The sequence below is a fragment of the Eurypyga helias genome, unplaced genomic scaffold, assembly GCF_000690775.1.
Source record: "Eurypyga helias isolate BGI_N326 unplaced genomic scaffold, ASM69077v1 scaffold8632, whole genome shotgun sequence".
Lineage (NCBI taxonomy): Eukaryota > Metazoa > Chordata > Aves > Eurypygiformes > Eurypygidae > Eurypyga > Eurypyga helias.
The window spans coordinates 802-25,584 of record NW_010235272.1 but is presented as its reverse complement, the minus strand read 5'-3'; the positions used below and the strand labels follow the sequence as shown (position 1 = coordinate 25,584).

Genomic DNA, 24,783 nt, shown 5'->3' with positions numbered 1-24,783 from the left:
TTAGTTTCACTGGCTTGGATGAGAATGTTGTCCTTTAGAAATAGAAGTCAGAATTATTTACCAGATATTTTTGTAAGTCTTGAGTAAAATGTTTCCTTTTGCATGAATGGTTCTTAATATAAATTTACTATCACATATTCTTCTGTTATCTCCCAGCATTGTGTGAAATGATTTAAAGAATGAGGGTTTGTTGTAGAATGACAAACTTCTTTGAAAAGTTAACATTGTAGGACATCTGTGACACCTGCTTCCCCCTCCCCTCTTTCCACAAATAGTGTAGTGAAGGATGTGGGCAGTTTACAGATTTACCTTGAGGTATGGGGTGTAAGTAACTTTTCGGTTACTCTGCCTTGAATTCTGAAATTCTAGAGAGTCCTATTGTAATATGAGAGAAAGGTATGTTTTATTTAGAATGTTCCACATAGAAAAGCTGTTAATTTATGAATGGATTGGAAATTCCATAAGAGATTTTGTATTTCCTGCAGAGAATATATATATCTATTTTTGTTTCAGGCATTTCGAGAAGGATCCAGGAAATCTTCACGAGTGAAGGTAGTGTGATTTTGTTTGGTTTTTGTTTTAAAACTTAATTGTATATTACTTAAATAATACGGAGCATCAAGAGTGCAATTAGGGCTGTACATTCAGCACTGAAATATTCTTGATAACTAATGTACTACATATGCATCATAGTAATCCTAATTTAAGATGTAAGCTCTACATATTTAATGTCCTTCAAAGCTAACCGAAATAATACAGTGTACATTTTTATTCTGGGAATACTTAGTCTTCAAGAGCCAGTGGAGAAATTGAAGCTCGTTTACGCTATTCAGGGGAATAAAGTTGAGTGCACACCTCATTTGAACTTAGTAGCTCCAGCTCTTCAAAGCTGAAAGCAGCAATGAAGGAAAGTGCATTTGAAAGCTAAGCTAGGGATTCTGCTCAGTCATACCTTTATGCAGTCATCTGGTGGGTCTCTACTTACTGAGATAAAATATGCATGGTGTGAAAACTAGGTATTTCCCATAGTTTATTCATTCTTGGGATATATAAAAACAAGGGGGGCATAATTTGTATAAGATGTAATTTGCCAATATGAAGACAGAATTTGGAAAGAAAGATCTGTATTTTGTACTTTTTTAATATGGGCTTTGTATGGTTCCATTGTGTATTTCAACGGTTTTGTTAGCATCATACCTTTTATTAATGCTGTTTGTGTGTATGGTTCTATTGATGCACAAAAGAAATGTAATTGGTAACAGGTAAACTGAATTGCTGAACTACTTGCTGTTTTATTAATGTTTAATAGTGTCTCTGCTCAGGTGGATAGAAAAGGGAGCGTTGGTTGGCTGCTGCTGTCCATAAGGAGCATTGGTTGGCTGCAGCCTGGCTGCTGCTTGTGAGGTCTGGAGGTACAATAGCACTTTCTTTAAAAGTGAAAAAATCTGAAGCACTGCAGATGAAAATTGTTTAGTGAGGAACAGTTAAGGGGAGAAAAATGATCTATGCAAAGCCTGTAACGTCAGTTACAACCTTAATGTAGTACTAGTAGAGTGTAGTAAGATGTGAAGCCAAAAAAAGCTACGGTATGACCCTTGGAGGTTGAAGGGAAAAATCTAATTATGTATTATATGATGGAAGCATATGTTCCCAAAACTTGAGTAGGAAGGAAGGTCTGACTTTCCAACTCCTGCACTCCTAGATTCATGATGCAGTGCAGTTGTGGGAGGAAAAAATGTCAGTCTCCATTCTTGTGGTTTAACCTTGGCTGGCAATTAAGTACCACACAGCTGCTCGCTTACCTCCCCCCCTCCTTCAGTGGAGGAGGAGAATTGGAGGAAAAGACAAGGGAGCTTGTGGATTGAGATATGAACAATTTGCTAATTGAATATAAATGAGTATTATAGTTATACTAATAGTGTTATTCGTATTGTTAATATTATGTGTAATGAAAATAATGGAAAATAAAACAAATTGTAAAATAGCTCACCACCCGCCGACTGATGCACAGCCAGGTCCTGAGTAGCGAGAGTCAGAGCCAGAGAACCTGAGAGCCAGAGCCGGAGCGTGATCACAGCAGTCGAAGCGAGCCTGACGAGCGAGAGAGTGACCGAGACAGCCAACCGACCCACCAGCTAACTATCTAACTAACTACTGAATGAACTGTGGCCCCCCAGACCACCCTCGACTTATGTACTGAGCATGACGTGCTATGGAATGAAATACTCCTTTGGTCAGTTGGGGTTAGCTCTCTGAACTGTGTCCCCCCTCCCCACTGCTTGTAGTGAGAAAGTTGGGAACACAGCTGCAGTATCATAACCTGAAAAAGACCTTAAATTGGTGCAAACACTCCTTAGCACCAACTAAAAACACCAATATTACCAGTATCTTGTGAGTGCACACCCAAAGCCTAGCCTCATACCAGCTACTGTGAAGAAAATTAACTCTGTCCTGACTAAAACCAGCACACCACTAAAAGCTAGAATTGAATTGAAGAGGGAGTGTATTCCTGAACTTGGGTGATACTTATGAAATGATAAAATTCAGAAAAAGACAAATGTAATGCTACTGAATTCAACTCAATGTAAAATTTTATATTGAACTTCCTAAACAGAAAAACACCTTAAATCAATGGAATACTTTTGCCCTTCATTTTGTGTGTTGTTGTAGACTTTTTTTTTTTTTTAAAACAATTTGCTTTTCTTACCTTGTAATTCCTGGTCACTTACTTCAATTTCTAGGGCTCGGCTCCAGAGATTGATCCTACTGACAGCTCGAACTTTGGTTGGGAAACTAAAATCAAGGCATGGATGGATCGTTATGAAGAAGCAAATAATAACCAGTACAGTGAGGGCGTCCAGAGGGAGGCACAAAAGATAGCTCTGAGATTAGGCAATGGAAGTGACAAAAAAGAAGTCAGCACCAGCAATCTGATTTTCAAACCTCCGGTAGAGGTAATGAGCTGTGCCGTGTTGTGTTACTGCATGCTCTTGCTGTGCCATGGTAAGGGTGTCTTTTTAGATGCCCTTTTTAAAAAAAAGAAAAAAGAGACTTCACATTTAGTTCTGTATCTTGAATCACCCAGTGTAAGCATCAGAGTTTTAACAGCTTTTTCTTAATTTGTAAATTGATTGTCATGCATCCTGCATCACCCCTGATTATGTTGCCACGTGCCTATCAGTTCTCATGAAAATAATTAAGGTGCTGCTCTGAGCATGAACACTGGATTGTCCTTTGACTGGCTTTGTGGTGGGCATAACTCGGTAAACTTTGCTGCTTCTCTGCTCTGTGAGGACTGTCAGGCGTGGTTAGAGCAGCTAGAAGCATTGAAGTTGGCATCTTTTTTTTTTTGCTATGTGTATCAGTGTGTTAATTATCCACGATTTTCTTAGGCTATGGTAAGTCTGGTTATACAGATAGAATAGAAGTTCATGTATTGGCTCATGAGGGGTGTTTCTGATGAGGGGTGGTACTCTGCTACTGATTTCTTTTTTACTCTTGTGATCCTATAATTCCTAGTTTATGAAGAAATTGTGCAGTGTTGTCTTTTATCCTTAACATCGGTTACTGAACAGCTCAAAATCAGAGCCATGTGACAGACTGTAGCATTTTGTAGCAGAAATCTGGAGGAGTAGTTACTGTAGCAGATTAATGGAAGCATCTTTGCTTCTTTTCCTCAAAGACGATCATGGCATATGGGACACCCTCCTTAGAGGAATATCCCTGCTTACAGAGCCTTTTGCCTACATAGAGGCTACTTCCTTTTTGATTGGCGCTGACAGTTATGAGAGGTCTGAGTTCACTAAATGTCAGGGTATGTATTGGTTTTTAATTAAAAGCCGTCCTTCCATCTAAAGATATATAAGAAACTTGGAAACTCTCTCAGGTTTCTTTTTTAAATTATTTTGTTAGTTTCTGTTCTGTGTTTTCCTTGAATGAATCATGAATGGCCTTTTACGTTTGCATGTTTTCGGTTTGAAGGGATTGAAACCTTTTGAAAGTGTTAGGCAAAACAGTGCAGCAACTCGTGCTAGTAGTGGTGAGAGTTAAGTGCACTAAGGAATATAGTACTTGAGTTGTGAGAACGTGAATATATTGCTTTTCAGACACAGACAGGAGAACTAGGGCTAAAGTATTCCTTGACTCTAAATTGATAACCAGGTGCATTGGTAGGAAAACAGGACAGTTAAATCAATCTGGAGGTTTAATCACAAAACGGGGAGGGTTTCTTTAGTTCCTGTAGAATTGTTTAGTAGTTGTGAAGGTATAATCTGCTGTTACTGAAAAAATGGTGGAAAACAATACCTCATGAGTTAACTTCTGTCTTTATAGAGTTACGTGCAAAAAAACAAGAAAATTTTAAAAGCTGCCAAAGACTTGCCTCCTGATGCACTTATTATTGAATACAGAGGAAAATTCATGCTGAGAGAACAATTTGAAGCTAATGGATATTTCTTTAAAAGGTTTGTTTTTTTCCAAATGTTTTAATAAAATAACTGTTAAAATGCTGTTTTGCTGAACTCTTGCCTCAAGTACAAGTGGGTCTTAATTACCAACAGTAATTACCTTGCATTTTACTGTTGTGTGATTAAAAATAACAGCAGCTGAAATCTGGCCCTCTCCTTCTCTTTTGGATATCCTTACAGATCTGCTCAGGAGTTAGTTTCCTCTTTTTTTGCTGTTCCCTGATTACAGGATTCCTGCATTCTCAGTTGGGTAGTTGTGCACCTTAAACCAGAGATTGGCAGGTTCTACCATCCTAACATAATGTAGAAGGTAATGACAAAGACATTCTCTTTTGTGAGAGAAACAGATTTTAAGCCCATCAGGCAAAGAACAGAATTGGACACAGGTCAACATGGGGCCTTTTCCTGCCAGAATTCTCTAGCTGGTTAAACTGCTGAGCAATGTGTGACTGCTTCCTTCTTCCCTGTGGATGATCTTCAGTGCTGCCATGCAGTGCACAGACACACCTCCCTGCAAAATTGCAAGAGGCCTGTTGGAGGAGAGAGAACACAGCTCTTCTGCTCAGTAAAGATTGGAAGGGTTCCCTAGCGCTTTTCATAGAACTTAAAGCACATCATGGCGAAGTATTTAGCCCAACTCAGGAGGGTTGTGTGCTAGTGACACTGTAGGTGTTAGGCAGGAATGTGAAAGTGTCCCTTTAATTCTTTTAGATAATTTTGTGAGGCACCTAAATTTCTACCTGAGTTTCATTTTATGACCAGCCATAAGAAAAGATTAAGAAAAATGATGAAACTTAACCTTGGGTCTTCCATGCCTAGTGCTTGCCCTGTTATTGTTCCTCCTTTTAGATCCTATGCAGAAGAATTGTGTTCACGGCCGTAACACAAACTTTGGTACTCTGAGACTACATTTGGAGAACGTATCAGCTAGAGTCATGCAGCTGGTATACAAACGGCTCATCCTCAGATTAACCCACAACTCTGGTGTATCATGACAAACGTCATGTTACAAAGCTAACTGATGTGAAAGATAAGTGATATTTATCATATATAATGATGCTAAAACTCTGGTTTTCTTCTATCTTTCCCAGACCATACCCGTTTGTTTTGTTTTATTCCAAATTCCATGGGCTAGAAATGTGTGTTGATGCAAGGACTTTTGGAAATGAAGCTCGATTCATCAGGCGTTCGTGTACGCCAAACGCAGAGGTGAGCATATATATAAAGTTAAACTAGGTTTTATTTACTTAGAAGTCCCCTTCTCCTTGACTTTCCCCACTGATAATTTGAGCAATCCCTACAATTTCTACATGGATACTTAAAAAAAAAAACCCCAACACAAACCCAAAGAGTAATTAATGATAATATAATAATGTTCTCTTGAATATAGGTGAGGCATGTAATTGAAGATGGAACAATTCATCTTTATATTTACTCCATCCATAACATTCCAAAGGGAGCAGAGATAACGATAGCATTTGATTTTGATTATGGAAATTGGTAAGTATTTGAGCATACAGTTCTAAAATATACCTAATGCTTACAAAGTTGTACTGTGAAGATTTATCATACATGTGTCCCGTGGTGTGGGGAGAGGAGAGGGAAGGAAATCTGGAACTATTCTGTAGTGCCCTATTTATTTCAGAATGCCCCTGTAGTATAACTTCAGGAAGACAGTGTCTGGAATTTTGTTGATTAATCATGTTTGTTCAATGTGTGATGAAGAATGTTCAGGTACACTGAAGGCTTAGTGCCTTCCATTCCATACCCTGTTACACATTTTCCTAAATATAACTGCTGCTCCTTTGAATTGGGGAAAGGTCTAAAACGGTTGCTAATGTCTGTAAACATTGTTTTGAAATGGTAAAGGAAATAATCGGTGAGTTCCACTCGTGTGTAGGAACCGTTACTCAAACACCTCCGAATTCTGATGGCAGAATAAGGCCTTTGAGTGCTATAATCTAGTCATGATTTCTGTGGGCTAGTAGGAAGTGTTCTAGGGTACAGGCACATTGTGCAGGAACATGTAGGTGAATACTGACCTTGGAAACTGAAGTTTTGAAGAGCCTATTTCTGTATGCGTGCTGGTCGGCTTCAGAAGCCATCCAGCTCTTGGACATTTCGCCACGCCAAGGTAATACACTTTTCTGTGGCCTGCTCATAAGTCAGCTTGGGTGCAGTGCTCTGCCGACATGCCTTCCCTACTTCTGGACTTGAAATACTTACGTCCCTGGAGTTCTACCTGTAGTAATCAACTTGGATTCAGACTAGCTCAAGATACCTTGAACTGTTAAGTGTTAAAGACATGCTCCAACATCACTCACATGAAGACAGCCTGAGAAATTGCCTGGTTGATAGGGGTTTTTTGGGGTATTTGTTAGTTACCATTTTAAAAGAAGTATGTAATAATTGTGTTTAGTACCTGCAGCTGACAGGCTGTGCAAGCTGAATGTGTTTTGAGTAACAGTTCATAGAATCATAGAATAGTTTGGGTTGGAAGGGACCTTAGAGATCATCTAGTTCCAACCCCCCTGCCATGGGCAGGGACACCTTCCACTAGACCAGGTTGCTCAAAGCCTCGTCCAGCCTGGCCTTGAACACTTCCAGGGATGGGGCATCCACAACAGTTTCTGTGTATCCAAGTGGAACTTGAAATTGTGCAAAGTGACCAAGTTGTTTTCAGTGTGCTTGTTCTGTAAATGGTTCCTACTGTCTTTGCATAACGCAGGAATTCCTACACATCCGTTAATTTCTTCAATGTGGTGGTTACTTTTCCACCCAGGATATACTTATATTTTAGGTATCTTCTGTCTTCAAGAATATTCTGTTATCCAGTGGATCAGATTTTTGAATTATAGCTATGTTGTATACGTTGGTGGAAACTTGAGTCAGCTGCTTTTAATATGGTTGGTTTGTGTCGTATCAGATGTTTAATGTTAAATGTATCAGCTTGTGTGATTTAGTGTTCAAAAGTCTCATTGCTGTACAGCCTAATCAATAGATGCCTTCTTGCATTTAATTATTTTTAGTAAATACAAAGTGGATTGTGCTTGCCTCAAAGAGAATCCTGAATGTCCAGTTCTCAGACGTTCTGAGCCTACAGAAAACATCAATACTGGATATGAAACGAGAAGGAAAAAGGGAAAAAAAGAAAAAGATGTTTCAAGAGAAAAGGAGACTCAAAATCAGAACATCACATTGGACTGTGAAGGAGGAGCCACCAAAATGAAGATCACAGATAATAAACAGAGGAAGCTCTCTCCCCTCAGGCTGTCCATTTCTAATAATCAGGTATTGACACAAAGGTGACCAGAAAGAATAACTCTTAAAACACAAATATTCTCCTTCTAGTTACTAAAGGACTTTCAATAAGTTACTGAAAAAGGGTATGGAGATCTATCAGAAAACATAATGATGGATAAGCTATTTAGAATCTTTTATCCTATTTTCGGTTTTCCTTAATTATAGAGTAGTTTGGGTTGGAAGAGACCTTTAAAGGCCATCTAGTCCACCCCACCCACCCCACCCCCACCCGCCATGGCAGGGGCATCTTCCACTAGACCAGGTTGCTCAGAGTCCCATCCAGCCTGGCCTTGACCACTTCTAGTGAAGGGGCATCCACAGCTTCTCTGGGCAACCTGTTCCAGGGCCCTCATTGTAAGAAGTTTTTTCTTTTATCTAGTCTAAATCTGCCATCTTTTAGTTTAAAACAGTTACCTCTTGTCCTGTTGCTGCAGACCCTACGGAAATGTTTGTCCCCGTAATATTTGATTGCATTTAAAGAAACGTTGGTTCCCATACCAGTTTCAACTATACATTTTTTCCTCTGGATTTCTTTGTGGATCTCTAATGGAAAGCCTCATGTCATGCTTTCAGGAGCTCCCAGTCCATCCTGAACTGTCTTTTTGATTAACTGACTGTGTTACTCCGAAGTGTAGTATTTTAAGCACAGCAGTAAGTAGCCTTGCTCCTATAGCGCAGAACTTCAAGCCAGAGTAGAGTACTAAGTGTTGGCTGTAGCTCTGTGTGGAAGAGTAAATTGAGTTTGGGGAGTCTGGGGAAGGAAGGTGTGTTTTGAAGCTAAGTACTGGATAATAGGGGGATAGTGTGGTAAAGCTACCTGGTAATAACCCATGGTAGTCAACTTCAAATTAGTCTGTCTTCTACTGTCAGTTTGAAAAGACTAGTGGGAGAGATCCGTGAGAGTAATTATTAACTTAATTTTGTGGAGCAGCTATTAAATATATTTAACATAAGATGGTTACTTTAGTAATTCTTTTCTGTCGTGGTGGTGGTGATGTATTTTCTTATATGATGGTTTTTGATGATAATTAAGGAGCAGAAAGCAAAGAGTTACTCTGTGGAGAAGCTATTTCCAGGTTCTTAATCTTTCAATGTCAGTTAGGAGTGGAGGACATAGGGAGAAAATGACCCCCAATTTTCATAACATGATCAAATTGTTCTGGGGTTTTAGTAGCTAAATAGCTTAAACATTCTTGGAAGTCCAGAAGGCATGGCATGTGACTATTACAAATTATAACCTCTAGGGGCGACATTTAAACTTTCTCATCTTAAGTGATTTTTTTTCATTTTGATAACTGGTATTTGGAACCTTCTCCTCAGCTTTGAACACAGTATACAGTGCTTACAGTATACAGTCACAGGAGAACTGATACTGTTTTTCAGAACTGAACTTAAAAAAAAGTAGGAATTGTAAGAAGAACAAAGCTGTTAAAATGTGTGTCTAAATACAGAAGCCAGTCAAGTAATAGCTTTTTTTTCCCTGGCGTGAAATACATAATGCTGAGATAAAGAAAGTGTATGGGAAAATGTACTTCTAAGACATATGTTCAAAAAACTTTGTATAGTCCTTTATGTAAAAGTGAAATTGCATACAGGACAAGTGAACACTTAACTCTTTTTTCAAAGTTACTGGTTTTTAGTTTGCGATGTTTGCCTGTTCTTTGGTTTTTCCCAAACAGAAAACCATTATTAGTTCGCTAACTCCTGTGTTTCCTTACAATATGGCACTGTCATTAGATTCTATAGTGAGAGCTTAAATGGAAAATGTGACGTTAATAGGATATACTTTAGGCCTGAGAAGAACCTCTCTGTAACTGTCTTAACATCTCCTTTGACATTCACTCTATTTCACTAAAACTAATGCCTTTTTCTTATCATGGGTGTGTGAAGTGCAGCTCCTGATTCTTTAACTGATGATAAAGTGGCTAGATTAGTGGCTGCTGTTAGTGCCCAAAAGTTTCTATTGCTTTGGAGGTTTAAGTCTGATTTTTTTTTCCCCCTCTGGTGGGGTGGGGGAGTGGGGATGGAACCCCAGAATTTCAGTGAGATCAGTGTGCTGAAGAAAAAAGATACAGATGTGTCTTAAGCTCAGAATGGGAAAGATCCAGTCAGGTGATACCTACAGGTTTATAGAAAGGCATAAGTGGATATTAGTGTGGTTTTTTGCATTTTTGTTTTAATTTATTTGCTTGGTTACTTTTGATGTAGTGATCTGAGGATTCTTGGTTCTGTGTAGCTTTTAGTTTTCCCTAGCTTGCAAGAGTAGTAGAGCTTCTGTAAAGCAGTCATTTCCATCTTTCAGGAGCCAGATTTTATTGATGATATAGAAGAAAAAACTCCCATTAGCAATGAAGTAGAAATGGAATCAGAGGAGCAGATTGCAGAAAGGAAAAGGAAGATGGTAAGTTGGGAAGCAAGTAGCTGCCTAAAGCTGTCACTGAGGCTTAGTGACACCTGCTCTTCCCATGCTGATTGCTGCCTTTTTGCAGGCTTGTAGAATCCGGGTATACGTGAAGTCAGATCCTTACATGAACTTCAACTTAACATGCAAGGCTTGCCATATGAGAGCGTGTCATCTGTCTTGATCATTGCTTTCTGATAAAACCCTGCCTTTATCTTTGAACATACATAATTTTCTGTTGCCTCTAAAAAAGACATTGTAGAAATCTTCTAGCTTTTATTTTCTTCACTTTTTAATACTGCATGTTACTTGTAATGCTATTTGATAGATAGTATTGGCAGTCAGGATTTTTCCCTGACTGTTTAGAGTTCCCAACTTACAAAGCCTTGGAAATCCGGTTGGTTGACTAGTCTTACGAAAACTGGCATTTTGAAATGTGCTTTTCTTGTTAGGCATTCAAAATGTGAGAAAATTGAAATTACTAGTGAAATCAAATATTGGCCAAGTTGTATAATGAACTTTCATTTTATTGTTTGTGCTCCCAGAACTTGTGGTAAGTGGAGTTCAGGGTGACACCAAAACGATCTGCGTCTGCTCAGACCTTAAAAAAATACAGGAGGGTGGGGTTAGTATTTCCTACAACTGTCGAGCAAAATTGGTGAGACTTGTGTTTATTAGATGAAAGCAAAATCTGCTCAAGTAAAATGTATATTTTTCTGTGAAATCTGGAGAATGGCATCCTGAGCTCTAATATTAAATCATAGAATCACAGAATGGTTTGGGTTGGAAGGGACCTTAAAGACCCTCTAGTTCCAACCCCCCTGCCATGGGCAGGGACACCTTCCACTAGACCAGGTTGCTCAGAGCCACACCCAGTCTGGCCTTGAACACTTCCAGGGATGGGGCACGAAACAGTGTCTGGTCATGGTTTTGAGGAAGGAATTCTCATCAGACACTGTTGGCTGTATTGGTTTTGCTCCAGAGGATGCTGGCTTTTCTGGCACTTTACGTTTGCATTCCTACTAAAGCAACACTCTCTGCAGAACTCAGTTACAGCAGAGTTGCTGTGGGAGTTAAAGATGTCACTATTACTCCAGCTTCATTAGAAGGACTGCAAATAACTGCAAGTTCGCTTGATCTCACCAAGCAAACCCAGGCAGGTTCAGTGACAAAACAAAATTGCGTTCCTCATTCACTCACAAGAGCAGTATTTGCAGGTATTCTGCTTTCTGTGATGTGAACACCACGTGTCTATCAATGCACTGCTGAGCTGCAGGTGCTTATGAGGAAAAAAAAAGTTTGTAATAGAAGCCCCCAGTTCTGCCACCTCTGTATTGTCTTCAGCAGAGCTCTGTGCAGACGAGGAGTTCTGCCTCCCTGCACCACTGGGATCGGAATTACGGATAGACAGATAATACAGCTTCTTGGTGTCACTGAATTTTTTTCTTACTTTGAAATTTATTGTATGGTTTGGTGTAGCGTGTGACACTTGGAAAGCTGGGTCAGAAGGTAACGGAGTCTTCTGTTGTTTCATACATGTATTAATACATCATATTTTTCTGGTCATTAGTGTTTTACCCTTTTTAAGTACTGTGCATGCAAGTAAGGGGCTCAGAGCTACACGTTCTTTCTCTGCTTTATAGGCCAGTGATGCACTAGCAAATCAGTATTTCTAGCAAGTTTTTAAATCCAAAGCAAAACCCTCTTCTTGTTTGTCAGGGTTAGTATGACTGCACGCCTTCCTTCAGAGGCCTGTAATAATTGCAGTCGTCGGAACATCTGCCTTTCCTCTGAGCTTTACTGAAACTGCTCTGCATGTCAACACAGTGAACATGTTCTGAAGTACTTCAGAAAAAGCCCAGAAAGTATTTATTTACATACGTGAAAGATTATGACTGAAACTTGACCGTGCTTATTATTAAATCCATCAGACGAGAGAAGAACGGAAAATGGAAGCTATCCTGCAAGCTTTTGCCAGACTAGAAAAAAGAGAAAAAAGAAGAGAGCAAGCTTTGGAAAGAATCAGCACAGCAAAAACTGAGGTTAAATCAGAATGCAAGGAAGCACAGATTCTCAATGATGCTGAATTTATCCAGGTACTTATTTGGAACTTTTTTAAAGCTAGCTTTTAGCATGGCATATTTTATTGGTTTGGATGTCAAGCTGCACTTCTAAGATGTTATTAAATACTGGTTTTCCTCTCAACTCAGATGTATTTGACCGAAATCTTAATTACTGAATGTAATACAATAATTTTTTACTCTGCTGTTGCTAGATGCTAGTATGCTTCACCTTGCAAAGACTCCTACAGATTCTCAGTTCAGGTTGTTTCCCTGGGTAATACCTGTCAGCATGCTGTTAAGTACCCTTTGTGAAAATGCTAAACACTTAGTAAACTGTAAATTACAAAGAGGATATTTACCTGAAATACATCACAATATGACCAGCTTATTTCTAGCTTACGGTTGAATGAGCGCTGTATGGCAGTTCTTAACACAGGTCTGTGGTGGTGCCAGTAACTGGTGTGTGTGCGAATTCTCTGCCAGTGGTATATCAGGTGCTTGGGAGGAAAATACAGGAAATTTGGTAGTTTGTGTTGAAGAAGGATAAAATATGCTCTGAAGTGTTTTAGTTCTAACAACAAAAACGAGATAGAGGCTTTTTGGACCTGAAAAGGAAGGGGGAATTGTATTTTGTTTTAAGAAAGATAGGTTGCTTTACCACGTGTGTGGGATGTGATTATTAGACTTTTATTTTGTACCAGGAACCAGCAAAAGAAGAAACTGCCACCAAGCCTACCCCAGCCAAAGTTAATAGAACTAAGCAGAGAAAAAGCTTCTCACGAAGTAGAACTCACATTGGACAGCAGCGTAGACGACACAGAACTGTCAGCATGTGTTCAGATATCCAGCCCTCTTCTCCTGACGTGGAAGTAACTTCACAACACAATGAAACTGAGAATGCTGCACTGGTAGCTGAGCCTGAAACGGAAACTGTCGTTACAGAAATGGTTACTGAAACGGAAGCTCCAGCACTTAATAAATGCCCTACTAAGTATCCTAAAACAAAGAAGGTACGTCTCTTAAGGGAGGGGGAGAAGAGCATGCACTTCAACAGGGTTCTCAAACATCACAGGCTGCTGCAGCAGTATGCAACTATATGTAGAGATAAAAAAGAGTTGACTCATTTATTCAAAAATCACTGTTACCTAGTCACTCACTGATAATAAATAATGAAGAGATTAGAAAAGGTATGTGTAACAGCCATTGGTAGAAGTTATTTTGGATTTTCAGAGACTTACAAAGTACATGTTTCAGAACAATATTGGAACAGCTGTTTTCTGAGGGAAGGACTCTCTCTAAGTGGGCTGAAATCATATACGTAACCAAAACATCATTAAAGCCATTAATATAGAAGTTTAAAAAAAGAAAAAAGGTCGCCTTTCTGTCCTTTGTTCATCATATGCTTTAGAAGGTGTTTCAGTGGTAGCAAACAGTATCTCAAAAGAAATCATTAAGTCCTAGTACTTCTGAGGTGTCTGTTCGGAAGTGAATGGAGTTAAACACTCAAAATTTATTTCCATGTTTGGAGGGAAGATTCTTCTTGGAAGATTCCAATTTTTATCAGACTGCGTTTCAGAAAGCTTAAAGAAATGCCACAGTATTTAAAGACACTCAAAAAAATTGTCACTCTGCAAGTGTGAATAAAGCAGTAAAACTTTCTGCTTTAAAATTCTAGAGACTGCATTAAAAAAAAGACTTTTTTTCAGCGTGCTTTACAAGTTCTTCTGAAAACTTGATTTGGTGGAGAGGAAGGGGGAAGAAACCATAGGTTGAAACTTCTTGTTGAATGAACAGTAACAATTTCAGGATGGTTTTATCTTAAACACCCAATGACGTAACTTGTGTATCACTGCTTTCTTGCAAAAGCCACCCCAGTCACCCTGTAACGCTGCTTATTGCGTCACTGTTAAACTCTTGTCAGAGGGGAGGCCAGAATTTCTCTGCCTTTTTTGTGTCGCATAGCAGGAAAAAAAAAGGGAAGATGTCTGAGAAGTCTGAATTTTACTGTGCTTTTTGCTGTTTCGTAGTATTAAGGATAAATGTCAGTGAAATGTCTCATTGCATTGTACCCAGTGTACCCCAAGTGAGGAGAAAGTCCTGCTTTAAAAATGCATTAACAAATACAGGTTTGTAAATCATGAGCAACTTCGATTATCATAATATATTCCATTTTGTTTGAGCTTTAATATATTAGGCTTAATGTATTAATAGAAAGCCAACCGTGTCCTGGGCTGTATCCAGAGAAGTGTGGCCAGCAGGTCGAGGGAGGGGGTTCTCTCCCTCTACTCTGCTCTGGTGAGACCCCACCTGGAGTCCTGCATCCAGCTGTGGAACCCTCAACATCAGAAGGATATAGACTGGTTGGAGCGAGTCCAGAGGAGGCCACGGAGATGATTAAAGGGCTGGAGCACCTCTGCTATGATGAAAGGCTGCGAGAATTGGGCTTGTTCAGCCTGGAGAAGAGAAGGATCCGGGGAGACCTTATCGCAGCCTTCCAGTACCTGAAGGGGCCCTACAGGGAAGCGGGAGGGGACTTTTTGCAAGGGTTTGTAGTGACAGGACAAGGGGGCACGGGTTTAAATTGAAAGTGGGGAGGTTTAGATTAGATATCAGGAAGAAGTTCTCCCCAGAGAGGGTGGTGAGGCACTGGAACAGGTTGCCCAGAGAAGCTGTGGATGCCCCATCCCTGGAAGTGTTCAAGGCCAGGCTGGACGAGGCTTGGAGCAACCTGGTCTAGTGGAAGGTGTCCCTGCCCATGGCAGGGGGGGTGGAACTAGATGATCTTTTAAGGTCCCTTCCAACCCAAACCATTCTGTGATTCTATGATTCTATTAATACTTAATGTGCTATTTTTGCATGTCCTTAACTTTGTTGAAGCATTGTGAAATTTTATGAGGTTAAGTTAGCTGTCAGTAGGAACTAAAATCCACTGGCACATCTTTTAGAAACACTGAACTAGCTAGGGAAGAATCTTTTTTTTTTTTTTGACAAATGTGCCTCAGTGAATGTATTTCATTTTAATACAGCTGCAGTGGTGAAGAACGTTCAAGGTGTATGCCTGACACATGGAAGCATAGCCCTGACAGTACAGAAATCTGATGAGGAATCAGCTTAACTTTGCTCTGTTAGCATTACACTATTTCCCCTCAGCTTTAGGTGCTGAAGTACAAGTTCAGGATTTGTCTTGGAATTCTGTTACTAAATTCACATCATATGTACTGTTCATCAGGGCACTTTTGTAGTCTGTTCAGTAAGAGTTAAATACAGAACTAAATGTTTACAAAACACAAACAAAACCACCAAACCCAAAAAGCCCTACACAAACTAAACCCCAAAAACCCCAAATCACCAAAACTTTGGTACATAGAGTAAGTCTATACGATTCCTTGCTCTGTTCCAATTACTTCACTAAAAATGTCCTCTTTCTTACCCTGGGTATTCTGAGACCTCCAGCCTAGAAACAGCTGTTCTCTGTTTGTGTAACAGTTGACTAGATTAACAATTAGACCAAAAATTTCTGAAAGCCACTGATAAAAACACTCATAAAATGCTGATCTATCTCTCTCTCTCTCTCTGTTTAGCACTTGGTCAGTGAATGGTTAAGTGAAAAGAGTGATAAACCAGGGAAGCCTGCAGACAGTGTATCAGAAAGGCCTCTGCGCATAACTACCGACCCTGAAGTTCTGGCTACTCAGCTGAATTCTTTACCAGGTCTCACTTACAGTCCACACGTGTATTCAACTCCAAAGCACTATATTCGGTTTACTTCACCATTCCTTTCAGAAAAGAGGAGGAAAAAAGAACCTGTGGAAAACATTACTGGCTCCTGTAAGAAGGTAATGCTTCCCCTCCCTTGTTAATGAAAGGTAATTCTTTATTTGCCAGCACGAGTTGAGGCAGAAAAAAGCTGTCTGGCAAACCAGTTCTGTGTAACGCATTTTGGAATGTTTCTCATTCAACTGTGAAGTCACTGATGAGAATTTGGTTTATTACAGCGTTGGTTGAAGCAGGCTTTGGAAGAAGAAAACTCGACAATGATGGATAGTTTTAATTCACCGTCGCAAGAGAGATGTAGAAGTCCAGCCATCAATGGTGAAAACAAAAGCCCGTTGTTACTGAATGACAGCTGTTCCTTAACAGGTGAAGCTTTTGCTAGCACGGTGTGTCGGAGTCGTTAAATGTGGGTTTTAAAGTGATGAGTTAATGAATGTTTCTGGGGTATTTGCACTGTTTCCTGGTACTTCCTTTGAAGGAAATAGTTAATTGTATAGTGGTTGGGATTTTTTCCCCTCTCAGTGTCTAACTGATCCAAGTAACAACCGTATCTCACGGCGTTGACCATCAACAGACGACTGACGTTCTTGACTGTGAACACTAAGCAGTTAGATTATAAACTCCTTTTCCATGCTGGGCTGTATATTCAAACTTTCTGTTAAATTTGCCAGGCCTGTGTTGCACACACAGGAAAACCTGATTCATCTTTTAGACATAACACAAAATGGGAACATGCTAAAGCGCTTCCGTAAGGATAATGGAGCATGTCAGATGATTCCTGTGTACAGTCCTGAACTTGGAATTCCCACTTATTAGCCAAACAGTCTCAAAAATGTATAGAAGTTGACTTTCCCTTTTCTAAAAACATAGACAGTTCTTCCCATCATCCTAGCACAAAAACGTCGGTTGCAGATATATCAGTAGGCTGTTTATTTTTCAGGGGGTCTGTAGCCTGTTAAGAGTTCATCTTTCAGCAAGCCTGCCCTTAAGAGATTTTTGTCATTTTTACTGATTTTTTTAATGTGGGGTTCATAATCTCGTTACATCAAGTACTGAAACAACTGTGACTACTGCATCTAGGTCTCTTCTAGCTGTTGTCTCATTTTAACACACAGACCTAACCACGCCGCTGAAGAAACGAAGGCTGTATCAGCTGTTGGAGTCTGCGTTCTCAGAAACCTCCACACCTACTCCTTCTCCCTACGCCACACCGACCCATGCTGACATCACTGCCTCCGAGCCATCGTTGTTTGCTACTCCTCCCAGGGTCAAAACAGAAGATGAAGCTTGCAGAAATGGTTACAAACCCATCTATTCACCAGTTACTCCTGTAACTCCATGTATACATGGAAATACCATGCACTTTGAGGTGAGATTTATAGTGAATTTTGGCATGTTCATACATTCTAGTGTAATCAGTATTTGTACTCCTGCTACAAGGGTGTGTTGTTTCTCCAAGCTAAAAAAGAAATTGACTTGCAATTTCTTTTTATTTATTTAGAATATTTCCTCACCTGACAGTTCCCCAGAAATAAAAAGGCGAGCTTACAGTCAAGAGGTAAGGATATTTGCCAAAAGCTGGAAATGGTACCTTGATTGCACCTGTACAGCTGCTCCGCTCGTAGTAAATGCTTTCTGCCAGCCACTGCAAGTTGCCTGGAATGTGAAGGATGACTTCCCTTTGGGTTTCCTTTGCTTATTATTGTATATTTGGAACTAGATGATCTTTAGGACCCCTTCCAACCCAAACCATTCTGTGATATTTCCACTTTACCAATGTCATTTTCTATTTTAAACTGGGTTCTTTCTCCTCTTTCTGTATCACTCAAAAATCCCAGTGGCTGTCACAGAAAGCAGTAACTATGGTAATTTACAGATGGGAAAAGAGAAGCAGCACTTGGGCTTTTCAGGCTGTAGTTAGATCTCCTTGTTACCAGCGTCTCCTAATTGTTTCTGTTGAGCCTAATTACGCTCAGAGTGAGAGACAGCTAATAAGGGAGTTCAGGTGCATTTGTTGAGGAGCAGCAAGTGCTATTGGAACGTGCCTGGGGGGAGGGCAGCCTGGCTCTGAGACCTTCCCTAGGGACCCATCTGCCTGTGCGGGAGGGTGCGGAAGCATTCTGGTTCCATATGGTGACGACCCAGTTTGCATAAACTTAATGGGCAAAACCCCAACAATAAAAAGGGTTAGCTGGTTATGCTAACAGAGACACCGACTTCTGGTGAGTCGTGTGAATGAGTGATGCAAATACTCCCCCCTGGGAATTAGGCACATTACATGTATGGGGGGGGTTTAGGTCAAAATTTTAACAAATGTTGAAATGCAGAAACATTTTTCATACAATCATAGCTGGGGACTGAATGGAACGATTACTTCTAAATTACCTCAAGGGGTTTTACTTGGAACTTTCTTTTTGTAATACAAATAATTTTAAAAGGATTCATGAAAAACAGAACGTGTGCGTTTAGAGAAGATACCTCAGCCATGGATGTGTGCTGGGTTTTTTATGGATAATACAGTTTAAGTAGTACAAAAATCAGTTTCTATACCTTCAGAATTATTTTTCCCCTCTCCAGAATACCAGTTTTAATATTGTCTTAAAATTCTAAAGTGTCATGGAGAAACTTTTCTCTTTTCCTTCTTGAAAAAAGTGTGGTGACACTGAGGTTCCTTTTTGTGTTGAATGGAAGCAAGTGCTTTGTAACTTCCTTGTTGTGTCTTCGACTTGCTTGTGTCGAAGCTCCTCCCTTCCTCTGCCAAACAGAAATAAAACCTGGCACTTAAACTTTATTTTTCCTTTGGTTAATGTGCATTTTATTAAAATGCTTTTACCTAATAACATGGCACTAGTAGGAGTAAATGTCTGGCTGTAGAACCGTTACTTAAAAGTAGATGAAGGCAGGGTACTGGAAGACCTTTAATCCCACTTACATGGAGAACTGAATGTCAGAACAGTTGGAATTTTCTTGCAGTATGGAAAAACAGCTGACCTGCCTTTCTTTTTTTCCACGCAGGGATATGACAGAGCATCGATTCTAGCACTGAATTCCTTCAGAAATTCCAACCTGACGGAAATGAGCCTACAAGAAATAAAGACTATTGGATATTCCAGTCCGAGGAATAGGACTGATGTGTCACGGCAGTGCACTGGAGAAATGGAATCTGTGTCAGACCTCCAGCTGGGACTCGAAGCAATTGAGCAAAGTGCACTGCATAAAAACCTGGAAGCCCCCACACATGATAGGACTGATTCAAACAGCCAATTAGAAACTGCTCACTGTGGACGGGGCACAATTTATTCTTCCTGGGTAAAAAGTCCCGACAGGACAGGTGTAAATTTCTCAATGAATTCTAATTTGAGGGACTTGACCCCTTCACATCAGTTGGAGGTAGGAGGTGGATTCAGAATAAGCGAGTCAAAGTGCCTGATTCAAGACGATGCTAGAGGCATGTTCATGGAAGCATCTGTTTTTTGTACTTCAGAAGATGGAATTGCATCTGGCTTTGGAAGGACTGTCACTAACGACAACTTGATGGATGGAAATTGCACACCCCAGAATCCTCCACAAAAGAAAAAGGTTACCATTTTAAGAATCATTTGGTCTGTCTTACATAGTCTGCTCACCATAATATAATAAAAAGCTACTGATGGCTCACCTTTAGATACTGCAACGTAGTAGACGTTTTTCAGGGGAAATAAGAGCAAAGAGTAAAGCTGCATCCACCCATTAGTGAGTTTATTTTTTCCCAGTAAATAGCTACGCACTCATCTTTATTTCATATGAGTCTTAAACGAATTGTTCAATAAATAATTGCTTTTCAGGTCTGAAAATGGTTGCTTATGCCACCAAAGTATTACAGTATTCTGTTATACAGAATATATACAGAGATTGTGTACTGGGAACAGTTGTTAGGAATTAATGCAATTTCTTGTAGTAACAGATTCATGATACTGAGGCTTTAAAATTCCAGTTTTTGTGTAGGTAAGGGATCTTGGTTTCACTGTTACAGCTACACAGAGTCTTTAGTTCCAAGAAATCTTTTACTTGGCTTAATCTCTTCTTTTATAAAACACTGTTTGAAAAATAAGCACGCTCTAACTTTGCTGCTGTCGTGAAGCAGTTCTTGTAGGTCAGCGGTATGGTCATGGGCAACTTGATCCAGAACTGGAAGTCACCTGTGTAACTAACTCTGTGACTGCCCTGTGCTGTCCAGTCAGACTCCCTTTGCTCCTTGCAGAAGGGATAATGGACGTGGAATGCAATAGTCCCCGTGGCAACAGCTTGCCGGTTCTTTCTCGCAACAGGCTGTACTGATCTTCCTTGTTTGAAAGATGTGATCCGTTTTCTTCAAGAAGGAGTGACGGGGATGGGGGCATACGCTGTGTGGCACCTGCACGCACGGTGGCGTTTTGGTTTTTGGTCCCCTCTGCGCTCCCCGTACGCACCACCGCCCCTGTGCTCTGGGGGCGCCCTGCTGGGCAGCACTAGTGATCCGTCCTTCCGCAGTTCTCCATCCAAACTGGAATTCTGTTTACTTTGCTTCCAACTGAGCCATAACCGAAGCGAAGGCAGTAGGAGCTCTGTTCTTACCTGCTCCTGACCCTGCGAATTTTATAGCTCCCCCTGCGTGTTACTGTAGCCCTGCTGCTTTGGCAGAGCCAAAAAAACACATAGAGGAAGCCAGAATGTCTGTAGCTTTGCATTCTTCTGTCTGAAGGTTAAATTAGTTCATTTTCTAATCCCAGAAACAACCAGAGAAAACTGTCTGAACCCCTGAAAGAATGGGCTTTAGGCTTTCCAACAGCACACCAAAAAATGCAGTTTTTTGTGTGTAAAAAGGGGAGTGTTGGGAATCTCCCCTCAGGAGAAGGTGAGAGTTCAGGAATTCTGTAGGAGAATAATAGAAGCCTTTCCCTGGAATCACGTAAGACAGGAATGTCCTTTTGTAGTTGTTAAAGGAGATTTTTTCCATATTTCAGCATTTCTGTGGGCATCTCCTCCTTTGTTTTCTCTCACCATTCCACAAGTTCATCCCACTGCAATACGGTCCTGCGTGTCCTGGCCACACGGCAGTGACTGCACTCGTTCTCGGCACCTCAGCTTGCTTTAAAGCAGTGTTCTTCAGGGGATCCTGGTCATGTGGCGTGGAAATAATGTAAATTGTTTCAAAGAAGATGGGTTCTTAACCTAAACTGTTCCAAAAAGGAGGTTCCGTTCTTAACCCAAACTTTCTTTTATGAAAGATCAGGTATTTCTAATTGTTCTTACCCTGCCACAAAGATGTCTTTAATGGACAGAACTGTTCAAAACCAGACAGAAAACCCCCTAGGACTGCAAGCAGGGCAGGCTCTCTGGGCTCCTCTCTCTCTGTAGAAGCAGATGTCTGCTTTTACTGGAGACCAAGCCAGCTAAACATGATTGGTTTTCATTCTTGCGCTTCGGATGCCGTGTAGTTCTGGTAGCTAGAAGAAAAGATACCGAGACATTAAATGCCATGCCCACCAAACTAATTTCCTTACTGAGTAAAGTAGGTCTGAAGGTCAGTATTGCAGCTTTCTGCTTCAAATCCTGAAGATGCATAGTGAAAACACTTGAAAATTAGTTTTTCTGACTGCAGGTAACATATTTAAACAGTTTCCTGTTCTATATAAGCTTCTGTGTAGTGGTTTTATATACATTAATATATAAAAAGTAGGAACAACTTTTCATTTGTCTGGTTTTGGTAATAAACTTGGAAGTGAGTATTAAAGTAATAATCTTAATCAGCTTCTTTTTAGGGGGCAGTAAAGACAATTTCAAAATCACCTGGGAAAAGAGTGAAAGTTTTGAATTCTGTACGAAGGTGTATGAGGAGCTTAGAGAATCCTTTGGGCAGGGCAGTAGAGTGGTGGGTTTTTCAGTAAGGGGGTCGGCCTGAGAGCAGAGCGCGCCATCTCTGCGTTAGCTTTACTGCCTTGCTATGCCCTTACTAATGCTGCGATTCTGGGAGAACCTGCGAAGTCCCTTGCAGCTTCAGCCAACAGCAGGACTTCAGTGGCAAAGCCTTTGGCTGCCCTGCATCATCTCCGCTTCCTTCCCAAGCACGAGGCGTACTTCCTTCTCCTGGAGCAGCTTTTCTTTACGTGGTCCTTACAGCCGCTGCTTGCTCAGTCCTCTGTAAAGTCACTGCAGATGGGTGGAAGACCTTCGTTAATCTACCCTCCTTTCCTTTTAGGACCAGAGAGAGGCTGTGTCTTACTGCAAGAGAAAAGGAAACCAGTAAACTTCCCTTCTGACGTTTGTTTTTTCCCCTCCATCCCTAGGTATCCTTATTGGAATACCGTAAGAGACAACGAGAAGCTAGAAAAAGCGGCTCAAAGACAGAAACCTTCCCCCTGGTTACGGTGTCTCCTCACGCTGCCGGTGGAGGAAATCTCAGTAGTAACAATGGTGCTAACGATGGGTATAACAACAGTGGTGAAAACGGGGAGCAGACTGAGAGCACGGCAAGCCTGCCTTTACCACTGCCGACTGCGGTTTATAGCGCAGCTCCCGAAGACGGTGGCAGCAGCTCTGCAGCTAAGGAGCCCTCTTCCAGCGAGAAGAACGAACCAGAAGTTCAGTGGTAAGCCATGGAACTGGGGGGCTGGAGTGTGGAAGAATTACTTACGTGGGCCTTTCCGGTGTGAAATCCAGCTTCGTCGCCGAGGGTGCAGTTGCAGGTTACTGCCGGGAAGCCCTTCTTTTAGATTAGCAGTTACCTCGTTAAGATCAGAAAGTATGAAAAATGACCCAGAAGATACTGTTTAACTTACTTTCCTTCTGCTTTGCTTTTTTACCTTCCAAGGGCCAACCAGGTGTTGGGTTGAGCAAGTCGGGGTGCCCAGCTGTGCAGATAGAGAGTTGTGTAGGTGAAATGTGCTTGTAAGCCTGTAGAAGATGGCAGGGGCGAGCAGGCCGCTCCCTCCGCCGCTGCGTGTGCCGCTGAGGTGTGGGGAGGAGGGAGTAGCAGGAGGATGGAGAGGGTGCTGCTGCGGCTGCGGGAGGCCGGAGTCTGACTCGGCGCGGCCTTGGCTCTGCCCTCGCGGCCGTGTCTCCGCTGCGTCGTCTCTGGGCTGAAGAGAATGATTTTCCTCTTGAATCTCAACACTCCCCTAAAAGGGGAGAAGGGTGGAACAGGAGAATAATCTGGATTAGCAAAATCCCTGGAAGACTCAAGGCAGTCCATGTTTCAGTGGCTCGGCTGGTGCATTTGTGGCACGGGCTGCGTGCCGTCTGCCCAGGGGTGCCGTCTGCTGGGCAGGGGGAGGGTGTGGAGGTGACGGCGTTATTCTTTACGATCACGGGGTGGTTCCCTGCCTGCAGGCCGTCTGCTCTGCTGGGTGCTCTGAAGTCCTGGGGAGAGGTACAGTGTGAAGGGGGCTCCCGCTGCAGGTGGTCGTGGTGACCCCATCTCCGATATTCCTGGCCCGAAATAAACCCTGCAGCTGTTCTCTGCTGGAGAGAGGGCCCAGCAGTGTTGGGGATGGGCCGAGGGGTTGAACATCCTGCTCGGGTGCTCCAGCTATTCCAGGGTAGGAGGAGTCTGTAGAGCCAGTTGGAAGGTGGAACGCAAGGGCAGTCTTTGAGGTTTCACTGCCGAGGGATCGTAAGCTCCTGTGCAGAAACCGGTGTGCGGTGGGGTGAGCAGAGCGGTACCTGCTACCTTGACTGCTTGAAGTGTAGTTTTCAACTTGTCAGCTCTTGAGGGGAAAAAACCCCACAGGTCCCGTATCAGGAGGAACTGGCAGCTCTTGTAACAGAATAAGGTTGCAGGAGATCAGCGTATTTGAAGTGGGAGCAGATAGATACACAGCACTTAATGAACGGCATCCCTCACGTCCCGCCAGTTACTTGGCTCGTAGGTGCCATCAGCGCTGTGAACTCTTGACCCCGTGTCCTAAACTGGGTCCGTGGGAGTATGTCCTCTGACAGTGCACATGTCCTCTTCCCTTCCAGGACTGCATCCACCTCCGTGGAACAAGTGAGAGAACGAAGTTACCAGCGAGCTTTACTTCTCAGTGATCATAGGAAGGACAAGGACAGCGGTGAGTTGATGGACCGTGTGGAGCTGACCAGTGCCCCCGTGGCAGTCCATAACCATTCTGATGTTGTGTTTGGGTCTGCTTCATCTGTAGGGGGAGGGTCACCCTGCAGCCCATGCTCACCGTCTCGTGTGCAGTCTGCACCTTCATCTCATTCAAATCTCATTGCCCAGTTGCAGCTTAAGGTCCCTTCCACTGAACTGATGGAAGGTCAGGAAGTGGGTGACCTCCTATGACCCTTGACATGCTGAGTAGTCTCATCAGACAACCCCAATGGCTCTTCTAAAGGGGAATGTAAAGTGCTTAGTGATCTTGGCAAAGGATTTGATTGCCCCACGTTTATGCTGGTCTCTGATTTCTCCGTAGAACCTGATCCTGAAAACCCAGAGCCTGCTTCTGAGTGCCCGTCCCCAGATGCTTCACAGAAGACTTGCAAGAGTCCGTCAAAAGCAAGCAAGGTAACGCGCAGCGCCGGCGCCTCTGTGTGCGGGGTTGGTCGTGGAATTGTCCCGTGTGACGTGCTGCGTAGATGCCGTGTGCGCGTGACTGCTCGTGCGGCAGTTCGACACGGGTAGGCGTGTGAGGTGAGACTCGGTAGCCCGCACGTGCCAAAAAGCAGGTTTCTGCTCTGTTCTTTGGGGAGCTGTACCCAGCTTGCAGGCAATCTTGGGTTCTGTAGCCACAGAAGCGGTTGTTTCGGTGGAGTCGGT

At 41.9% G+C, this 24,783-nt stretch overlaps 1 protein-coding gene across 1 annotated transcript in view; it reads left to right on the top strand.

Annotated features, from left to right (window-relative positions):
- The window catches only part of KMT2E (lysine (K)-specific methyltransferase 2E), a gene marked incomplete at both ends in the record, with an annotated part of 33,616 nt that overhangs the window by 8,046 nt on the left and 787 nt on the right, over nucleotides 1–24,783 (top strand). The window contains 17 exons of the mRNA XM_010146684.1: nucleotides 514–552; nucleotides 2,742–2,954; nucleotides 4,333–4,463; nucleotides 5,558–5,675; nucleotides 5,857–5,966; nucleotides 7,496–7,757; nucleotides 10,072–10,170; nucleotides 12,102–12,266; nucleotides 12,935–13,243; nucleotides 15,815–16,069; nucleotides 16,229–16,373; nucleotides 17,123–17,376; nucleotides 17,509–17,565; nucleotides 19,023–19,586; nucleotides 22,313–22,614; nucleotides 23,988–24,076; nucleotides 24,440–24,531. Coding sequence (XP_010144986.1) covers nucleotides 514–552; nucleotides 2,742–2,954; nucleotides 4,333–4,463; nucleotides 5,558–5,675; nucleotides 5,857–5,966; nucleotides 7,496–7,757; nucleotides 10,072–10,170; nucleotides 12,102–12,266; nucleotides 12,935–13,243; nucleotides 15,815–16,069; nucleotides 16,229–16,373; nucleotides 17,123–17,376; nucleotides 17,509–17,565; nucleotides 19,023–19,586; nucleotides 22,313–22,614; nucleotides 23,988–24,076; nucleotides 24,440–24,531 — 3,204 coding nt within the window. The remainder of the gene's footprint in view (nucleotides 1–513; nucleotides 553–2,741; nucleotides 2,955–4,332; nucleotides 4,464–5,557; nucleotides 5,676–5,856; nucleotides 5,967–7,495; nucleotides 7,758–10,071; nucleotides 10,171–12,101; nucleotides 12,267–12,934; nucleotides 13,244–15,814; nucleotides 16,070–16,228; nucleotides 16,374–17,122; nucleotides 17,377–17,508; nucleotides 17,566–19,022; nucleotides 19,587–22,312; nucleotides 22,615–23,987; nucleotides 24,077–24,439; nucleotides 24,532–24,783) is intronic.